General features: G+C 36.6%; 2 protein-coding genes across 8 annotated transcripts in view; both read right to left on the reverse strand.

The window, feature by feature from the left end:
* LOC110451342 (cytosolic phospholipase A2-like) overlaps positions 1-10,572 on the reverse strand; it is an 86,719-nt gene that overhangs the window by 24,324 nt on the left and 51,823 nt on the right. For 3 of the 7 annotated variants that reach the window (XM_021499306.1, XM_021499298.1, XM_021499305.1), the window contains exon 1: positions 5,094-5,288. The exons of 2 other annotated variants lie outside the window; for them this stretch is intronic. The gene's annotated coding sequence lies outside the window, so the exon portion shown is untranslated. Of the gene's footprint in view, positions 1-220; positions 309-5,093; positions 5,289-5,520; positions 5,546-10,572 lie in introns of those variants that run through there. 2 more of the 7 variants (XM_021499304.1, XM_021499299.1) reach the window with 2 other exon arrangements.
* The window catches only part of LOC110451360 (leucine-rich repeat extensin-like protein 2), a 26,632-nt gene continuing 25,217 nt past the window's right edge, over positions 9,158-10,572 (reverse strand). Inside the window, exons 5-7 of the mRNA XM_021499329.1 lie at positions 10,345-10,542; positions 9,642-10,223; positions 9,158-9,172 (exon numbers count right to left, since the gene is read on the reverse strand). Coding sequence (XP_021355004.1) covers positions 9,158-9,172; positions 9,642-10,223; positions 10,345-10,542 — 795 coding nt within the window. The remainder of the gene's footprint in view (positions 9,173-9,641; positions 10,224-10,344; positions 10,543-10,572) is intronic.

Genomic DNA, 10,572 nt, shown 5'->3' on the forward strand with positions numbered 1-10,572 from the left:
CCCATAACAAAATATATAACCAAGATTGTTTTGGCAGTTTTGGGTTAAGATCCATTGCCTTTAAGTTGTGGGGAAGGGGGAGGAAAGATATAAAGAGATTGTGTAATAAATGAACCACATGCAATATCCAAATGAAAACAAGCCACACTTTTGTTTGGAAACTTGAGCCATATTAATTAGGCAGGATGAGAATATCCTGTAATAAGGACTGTATACATACCTTCCATACATTATTACACTCCCTCCATTTTCATTCATCCTCTGAGAACACGACCTGGCTAATAAACTATCAAACTATCAATGGGTTGTACCACCCTATACGACACCAGTAATTGTGGCAGGGAGATCACAAGGTGACACTTTTACCCGTACTAAAGGTAGACAGATCTCAGATTGAGCACTACTAGTAGGTATGATGGCATACAATGTACAAAGAATTTAAAAAAAAAAGAGGTCTATTTAGTCAATCTAAATAAAAACATCAATTTTAAAGGACACTTAAGTCGTAAACACATAGATCATGTCAGAAGTCATCTACTGCTATTTACACAACATATTCCTTGCTGAAACAAATGGGAAATAAAGGTCGTGTAAAGATACCTGGAAGTTAGTTCGTTTAGTCCAAATTTGCTTAAGTCAGCTGCAGGATTCCAGGCCTTGTGAACAATTTGTGAAGTAAATGTTCAGAGGTTTTGTTTGCTATTAGTTTTTTTCTTTTTAAACAGGGATTTTACAATATTTATACCTAGTGTAAATGAAATAAATACCACTCCATTTGATGAAAAAAAATTATTCTTGAGCTTCTTAGAAAATAAATTATGTACCAGGTATTTCTTTTATTAACATTACTCCGTACTTTTTTTTTTTACTGAAGCAGTAGGTACACATTTCATGGTTTCGTGGTATCTACTGCACGAGGAGCCTAACTGCACACAGGCACTTGAGACCTGTACTTGACATAGGAATGGGAGTCAGTACCCCTCTGATGACACACGAGCCCATCACGCCAGGAACAACAGCTTCCTGTATTGTCAATTTCAGTGTATTTATACTCACAGATACGGGACAGCCTGGTCCCATTATAGACTGTCTTTATTATCAAGACCTTCTTTGTCTGACTAAGAATGACATGCTATCATATCCTTATACACATGTCTACCCAGCTACATAAGTGAGCATCAGCAAATGCTAGGAAGTAAACCAACAAAATATGCTCATGTATTCAGTATAAAGGCACTTATATTTTCATCTGTTTAGTTATATAACATGATATCAATGACTGTTTTCATGTTCATAATTTGTTTGCAGAGCTGTAACAGGTTAATGATAGTTCATATCTGTATTGGAAATATGTGTGTAAAATAGTGTTTTTCTGTCCAAACCAGGGATTGAACTAGTGAGCCCGGACTTCCCAGTCCTCTACCGACTGAGCTGAAGGTCAGTTCCCTCTAGTGTTAAGCTTGCATGCTACTGTGATCAAACACACAATGAAAGCCTGTATCACAACTTCCTTCACTTAAATCAAAACCTACCACAGGTAAAACATAAGTGTAACATGAGGTAGGTTAGCACTAGGTGTAATAACAGGTGTAACATTAAGTGTAATTCATAAAGCACCAGGTGTAACATCAGGGTGTCGTCAGGTGTAAAAATAGATGTAATACCTTATATAACATCAGAATATCATCAGGTGTAATACCAGGCATAACAACAGGTGTGATACCAGGCATAACAACAGGTGTGATACCAGGTGTAACATCAGGTGTAATACCAGGCATAACAACAGGTGTGATACCAGAGGTAATACCAGGCACAACCACAGGTGTGATATCAAGTGTAATACCAGGCATAACAACAGGTGTGATACCAGAGGTAACATTAGGTGTAATACCAAGCATAACAACAGGTGTGATACCAGGTGTAACATCAGATGTAATACCAGGTAAAACATCAGGTGTAATACAGATGTAACATCAGATGAAATACCAGGCAAAACAACAGGTGTGATACCAGGTGTAACATCAGGTGTAATACAGGTGTAACATCAGGTATAATACCAGGTGTAACATCAGGTGTAATACAGGTGTAACATCAGGTATAATACCAGGTATAACATCAGGTGTAATAACAGATAAAACATCAGGTGTAATACCAGGTGTAACATTAGGTGTAATACCAGGCAAAACAAAAGGTGTGATACAGATGTAACATCAGGTGTAATACAGGTGTAACATCAGGTATAATACCAGTTATAACATCAGGTATAATACCAGGTGTAACATCAGGTGTAATACCAGGTGTAACATCAGGTGTAATACCAGGCATAACATCAGGTGTAATACCAGGCATAACAACAGGTGTGATACCAGGTGTAACATCAGGTATAATACCAGGTTTAACATCAGGTGTAATACCAGGTGTAACATCAGGTGTAATACCAGGTAAAACATCAGGTGTAGTACCAGATAAAACATCAGGTATAATACCAGGTGTAACATCAGGTATAATACCAGGTGTAACATCAGGTGTAATACCAGGTAAAACATCAGGTGTAATACCAGGTGTAACATCAGGTGTAATACCAGATAAAACATCAGGTGTAGTACCAGATAAAACATCAGGTATAATACCAGGTGTAACATCAGGTTAACATTAGGTGAAATACTAGTTTAACTTCAGGATATCATCAGATATAACAGTAGGTAATAGTGTCAGGTTAACATCAGATGTAAAATCAAATGATTCATCTGCCTTATAGTGTGTTGCTAGTAAACCTGATAACTGGCTGACATTCTTCGTTGATATTTGTATATTCCATATATCTGTATTGTAGAAGGGCAATGAGAGAATAAATCAAACAGAACAAGTTTAATTGATCACCTATGACCCAATGACTGAACTCATTTGTGTACTGGGTTAAATCGATGTCATTGACTTTATAACCTCTCATCACGAAAAAATATTTTTTTATTGTGACAACTATCAGTGTTAGAAGAAGAGAAGAAGTATCTTGATATGACGGAAGATCAAATGAATTAACACTGAACAAAAATACTCACGACAGACACTAGGATTGTATAATGACACTATACAGAAACACCTGACAGACAGTAGGATTGTATAATGACACTATACAGAAATATCTGACAGACAGCGGGATTGTATAAAGGCACTATACAGAAACACCTGACAGACAGTAGGATTGTATAATGACACTATACAGAAATATCTGACAGACAGTAGGATTGTATAATGGCACTATACAGAAACACCTGACAGACAGTAGGATTGTATAATGACACTATACAGAAATATCTGACAGACAGCGGGATTGTATAAAGGCACTATACAGAAACACCTGACAGACAGTAGGATTGTATAATGACACTATACAGAAATATCTGACAGACAGTAGGATTGTATAATGGCACTATACAGAAACACCTGACAGACAGTAGGATTATATTATGACACTATACAGAAATACCTGTCAGACAGTAGGATTGTATAATGACACTATACAGAAATACCTGACAGACAGGATTATATTATGGCACTATACAGAAACACCTGACAGACAGGATTATATTATGACACTATACAGAAACACCTGACAGGCAGGATTATATTATGGCAGTATACAGAAACACCTGACAGACAGGATTATATTATGGCACTTTACAGAAACACCTGACAGTGGAAATATATATATAATGGCACTATACAGAAACACCTGACAGACAGTATAACTAGCTAATTGCATTATACAAGCCCAAAGAAACTAAAAAACTAGGGATGTCTCACTCACTTCTGCATATTCATAGACCATGTTACATGGCACATTTCACTCCTACTGCTCCCCAAGTTATAACAGTACAGGTGGCCCTTAAAGTCACTGACAGTAGCAACACCTGTAACATATCTGGTAGTGATGGTTACAATTTATTTGTCACCAGTCAATGTTTTATTGGTCTCATGTCACTCTCATCAACAAAATTACTTCCCCCGGTTACAACACTCAGGTGAGATCAAGCAGGTTTCAAGATGGTCAGAACATGAAGGATTATCAAGGTAAAAAAATGTTCAGGGTGAAGGTACATGTCTCACCGTCAAGTGTGAGGTTGTGCATGATTAGCTTGTATTTCACCACCAAGACTGAGGATGTGTGATTTAAATGCTCATAAATAAAAGAATTTATTTTTAAGTTAATTGTTGCATTTATTGCAACTGTGATATTTAAAAAGGTAATTTAAAACAAAATACTGATACCTGCTTTGCCTGCATTCCTGCTAACCTTGTATAATATCTACTGTAACCTGTATAGTATCTATTGTAACTTGTATAATATCTATTGTAACTTGTATAATATCTACTGTAACTTGTATAATATCTGCTGTAACCTGTATAATATCTACTGTAACTTGTATAATAACTACTGTAACCTGTATAATATCTGCTGTAACCTGTATAATATCTACTGTACACTGTATAATATCTACTGTAACCTGTGTAATATCTACTGTAACCTGTATAAAATCTACTGTAACCTATATAATATCTACTGTAACCTGTATAATATCTGCTGCAACCTGTATAATATCTACTGTACCCTCTATAATATCTGCTGTAACCTGGATAATATCTACTGTAACCTGTATAATATCTACTGTAACCTGTATAGTATCTATTGTAACCTGTATAATATCTACTGTAACCTGTATAATATCTACTGTAACCTGTATAATATCTGCTGTAACCTGTATAATATCTACTGTAACCTGTATAATATCTGCTGTAACCTATATGATATCTACTGTAACCTGTATAATATCTGCTGTAACCTGTATAATATCTACTGTAACTTGTATAATATCTACTGTAACCTATATAAAATATATTGTTACCTGTATAATATCTACTGTAACCTGTATAATATCTAATGTAACCTGTATAAAATCTACTGTAACCTGTTGACTATCTTGAGGGTTAATCATTTCGTTATGTTGAAGAGAAAAAGTAGATGTTAATTTAGTCTCTTGGAATACATATAATTACTAATAGGCTGGTATAACTGCTGTGACTGGCAGACTTACCTTAGAGATGCAAAAAAATATTCCAGTGAAGGTTTCCTTTGATACACAATTAACCTTCAGGTTGTGATAAGTGACTGACCAGTAGCTAGGAATCAGACCATGTTTAACCATTGATACACCGTTAACTCAGGTTTAGATATATGTGAGTGACCTGTAGCTGAGAATCAGACATGTTGACTGTTAGATCTACACAAACCTGTCTCAATGTCTAATGATGCATAGCAGACCTGTTTACAGTGTTGGTCTGATGGACGCTTGGCTGACTCCCCCAGGGTGTCACGCATGAAGCCATACTTTTAAAAAGTCTAGACTTTCTATCTGTTTGTTTGTAATTCATCAAAGAATCAGTGAAAGTTGCAATGTGTCGTTACAAATTCAGACAATACCATATAAATAGAACTCAAAGTGGAAAATGTCAAATATCTACCTGTTATGTGGTAATTAAGTCTGAAGGACATTTGGTGTTCCCATTCCATAGGTCCTCTATATACTTATTACTCAGTATGTTAAACAACAAACTCCTTATATGCAATTAGCTGCTCGGCCTTTAGGAACAACTGAGCCTGCATTTCATATCAACAGTGGTTTTATGCATATATATACATGTATGCATATCTATTTTTTTTCATATTTATAACCCACACTCGACATTCTTCCCCTCTCAGACCATGTTTATCTAAATAAACCAAGCCTGCCACCCAACCTGAAAACACATTTTAGGGAGACAAAAGGTGTACCAGTCCACTGCTTCAGGTTGACCTTGCTGGGATTTCTAAACATCGAGTATAAACACGATCTTCATAGTTCAGGAGTTACCCTTATACAAGCTAAATTTAAACGGTCCGTTTCTGAGCTGACCAAAAGCTAGAATGCCTAACAAACTAACCGGTTATCCTACCATGTTTTACGCTTCTGAAACAATCTCATTGGTCGGCTATAAACCACATATGCTTCTCAACCTATACAAGTGCCACGTGCACGTACCTATAGGACAAATATTTCCTGCTTTTCTGCAAATCGGGAGAATTTAAAATCAAACAGGTATCACAATTTGACCAAGTCTGGGGCTGGAATACCTCAACACTACATTACTGTGGCAAGACTGTCTTAGGTCCTAAACCAGGTTACCCTCACCTGGACTACCATTTTCTCTAATTGACCACTGTAATGACCAGATCATGTTGGACTTGGAGATTAAATTCTATTTTCACATGACATTGCTGACTATGAAAAGGACATATACAACCAGACAAACATTGTTTGTGAGACATGGGTAACATCATTAAGACATGTGTTACAGCATTATTGATATTTTTATAAGATATGTTTTAAAATTTCATTTTCATATTTGTAAGACATGAGTAACATTGTCATGTTTTTAAGACACGAAACAAAGTTTCCCCTCTAGTTAGTTTAAACAGTATTTATTCAATATTCAAACATGTTAGTTACATGAATATAATGAAACAAGCTTTGAGCTTACATTAATTCTTGTTAAAATGTGATGTTGTTGTTTGGTGACACTTATTTTCTAAACAAGAAGACTAAACCTGTGTTAAGGTGCTCTGTATTCCTAAGAGAGATACTAATTGATGGATTAGATGGGCACTGATGCAGTGATGACCAGGAATGGCTAACAATGAATACACAAGTACTGATGACACCAGGCCCTGTCGTCGAGCCACATCACTTATTGATGATATACATACGGTGGAATTTCCAGTTTTACTTTATATCCCTACACACATCAACAATGAAATATTAATTGGATTCTAGAAAACACTATAATCTACAATCACGCTACCTCTCTCATCAATGGTGCATAGGGAGACAAGCACCATGCGACCCCAAACAGACACCTGTATAGTGTATTGTTGTGTGTACAGTAGGTATGGCAGCATCATCAGGTCCAGTACACTCTGCCTATTGAGCTATATAGCAGTAAAGACCTATAATAGCTCTATTGACCTATCTGAAATAGGTCTTTTGAGCTATTTTCAAGTGATTTTCTTGTTTAAGGAAAACGAAACAAAGTCACATTTAAAAGAAGATTGTATCATTAGGTTGATAACAAAAGACATGAAATATAAGTATTCTTTTAAAAAAATAATGTTGTAAAAAAATCGGAAATTTTACATTTATGAAAAATGAAAATATACATCTAATCGTATGCTTTTTGCAGTCAACATTACCATAAACCTTATTGTTTTATGCGACTTTGCTTTAATTTAATGAAAATTGAAATCTCAGAAAATATAGCTCAATACAGCTATAATTTATAGGTGAATATAGCTATATAGGTCTTTATAGCTATATAGCTCAATCGGCAGAGTGTACTGGACCTGATAATTATAGGACTATACAGGTCAGAATTGTTTTATAGGTGTATCAATCATCTTGTTACATTTTCTACTGAAATACATGATTTCAGCTTACTAGTGATCAATATAGCTAGACTGTATACTATGTTAGCTTAAAATCATTATAATTAATACTGTAAGTGTTTTTCTCCTGCAACACAACTCCAACAACCCAGGTTGAGTATAAAAAGGGTCTGGGGTGGATGTTGCGGTATCTGTGCTGTAGCATTCAAGTGAGGTGGCCCTATTAAAGATACCGTTGGAAGCAAGGTCCCACTACAAACAGAACACAATACATCTCCAGCACACATGCAGGCATACACACATAAGGAGATTTTAGCCAGGTGGCATAGGACTAGTAGTTAGCGCCTGATAAGGCAGCTCCTGCGAATTCCTCAAAATTGTATTGATTAATGTACCAGGTATATGCTAATTGTATTAATTGTATATCTATGTAGGGTAAAGCACTTTAGAGTGGCTTATGTTAGCTAGATAGGGCGCTATATCAAATGCTGTACATTTTTATTTTATTTATTTGTAAGTTACTCACAACTAAGCTCACTATCGATATAACTCTCAATTACATAGCTCAATAACTCACCGTTACATAGCTCAATCAACACTAATGCAGCTTAAAATTTGTATAGCCTAAAAATAAAATGGCTCTAAATCAGTAGAGAGGACAATTAGTCAAAACTGCAACGAAGTTCACAACCAGCCTATCACACCACCTCCTCTCTATCAGTATTTATCACTATTTTAACAGGGAAATATACTATTTTTCGTTAAAAATATAGTTTATATTTGACTACACTATGATAAGTAACAATTCCATATTTTCACAATAAACCAACGAATCAGCAGGGTTTAGTGTGAGAGATATCAAACCATGGGTGTTGTTGATTGTGATGTCATGATAGCACTAATGATATCTTAGTGTGACGCTGCGATACAGCTCACGCTTTGTCAACAGTTTTTGGAGGGAAATAGACTGCTCTCATAACATAATAAACAAATATTTCTGAATTCAATACTAGTAATGAATAACAGTCATATTTTCACTCATGGGTTAACTTTGAATGCTGTGTTTTTTTATAATATTTTTCACTCCAACTACATGACACCCTAAATATAAAAATAATTCCCTCCAATCATGAGATACATGAATATGATAGTTATCATCAAGAAACCAAGAATAATCCCTATATGTAGATCTCCTAATCAGTAAAGCTAGACATTGTTTTAAAGAAATTTATTAAAAACTGCTAAATCTTTGAAAATAGCATAAAAGTCATTGCCCATCATTTTATAACTGCAAACTTGTATCATCGTATTAAAACATGTTAGTGGCGTGGGGAGAGCTAACTACATAATAACATTAGGAGGTAGCCCACAGCATCATTAAAACCCACACGGATTGGCATATAAATATAAACATGGTCATGAACATTTATAATGATATCTGTTATGCACGTATATATTGATTTCTAGTGACATTTCTAGGTATTTAGTGAATCTGAAAATTATATCATTGCATGGCAATTAGACAAAAAATATATCATTGTATTGAGATTCGTTAAATGATTTATTTCCTTTTAAATGAAATCATACTATCTGAAATTGTGAAAGATGCGTTAATAAGATGTAATATTACCTGGGAGTGCAACACAATGATTCCAAAACGAAACATAACTATCATCACGTTCAATTATTGTACACCTGAAATGGAATAATGATAAATAAAGAGCTCATCATTCTCTTCCAAGGTACTGCACATAATTGGTCATGAGGAGAGAAAATAAGAAAATATGTAATTCAAGTGTCGAATTAAAGGAATTCAAATATAATTCCATTATATTTTCAGGGCAGATGTGCGATAGGCCTGGGTTTAAAAAATTCCTAATGTCAAGGTCAAGATTAGTGTTACTAAAAATAGAACAGTGGGATGGATTATATTACATCCAAATACCGGTAAGCTTAGTCCTTGGCACAGTGTATTAATGGTACTCTTTTTGACCAATCAAAATTGTTAATTATGTTACTTGAAACAGAACAGTGGGTAAACTGTCAAAATACAATGTATTAAGCTTCTATATTTTGGGGGTATCCTACATAAACANGGGGGGGAGGGGGGGTCTATGGTAATCTCCTGATGGTGAGGATTGGGTGGGTAGTCTGTAGTAATCACCTGATGGTGAGGATTGGGTCGGGAGTCAGAGGTAATATCCTGATGATAAGGATTGGGTGGGGAGTCTGTGGTTATCTCCTGAAGGTGAGGATTGGGTGGGTAGTCTGTGGTAATCTCCTGATGGTGAGGATTGGGTGGGTAGTCTGTGGTAATCTTCTGATGGTGAGGATTAGTTGGGGTGTCGAAGGTAACCTCCTGATGGTGAGCATTGGGTGGGTAGTCTGTGGTAATCTCCTGATGGTGAGGATTGGGTGGGGTGTCGAAGGTAACCTCCTGATGGTGAGGATTGGGTGGGTAGTCTGTAGTAATCTCCTGATGGTGAGGATTGGGTGGGTAGTCAGAGGTAATATCCTGATGGTGAGGATTGGGTGGGGAGTCAGTGGTAACCTCCTGATGGTGAGGATTGGGTGGGTAGTCAGAGGTAATATCCTGATGGTGAGGATTGGGTGGGGAGTCAGTGGTAACCTCCTGATGGTGAGGATTGCGTGGGTAGTCAGAGGTAATATCCTGATGGTGAGGATTGGGTGGGGAGTCTGTAGTAATCTCCTGATGGTGAGGATTGGGTGGGGTGTTGAAGGTAATCTATTGAGAGTGAGGATTGGTTGGGGTGTTGAATGTAACCTCCTGATGGTGAGGATTGGGTGGGGAGTCGAAGGTAACCTCCTGATAGTGAGGATTGGGTGTGGAGTCGAAGGTAACCAACCTCCTGATGGTGAGGATTGGGTGGGTAGTCTGTGGTAATCTCCTGATGGTGAGGATTGGGTGGGTAGTCTGTGATAATCTCCTGATGGTGAGGATTGGGTGGGGTGTTGAAGGTAATCTCCTGATGGTGAGGATTGGGTGGGGTGTTGAATGTAATCTCCTGATGGTGAGGATTGGGTGGGGTGTTGAATGTAATCTCCTGATGGTGAGGATTGGGTGGGGTGTTGAA

This window comes from Mizuhopecten yessoensis, unplaced genomic scaffold, assembly GCF_002113885.1.
Source record: "Mizuhopecten yessoensis strain PY_sf001 unplaced genomic scaffold, ASM211388v2 scaffold5965, whole genome shotgun sequence".
In the NCBI taxonomy this organism is placed as follows: Eukaryota; Metazoa; Mollusca; class Bivalvia; order Pectinida; family Pectinidae; genus Mizuhopecten; species Mizuhopecten yessoensis.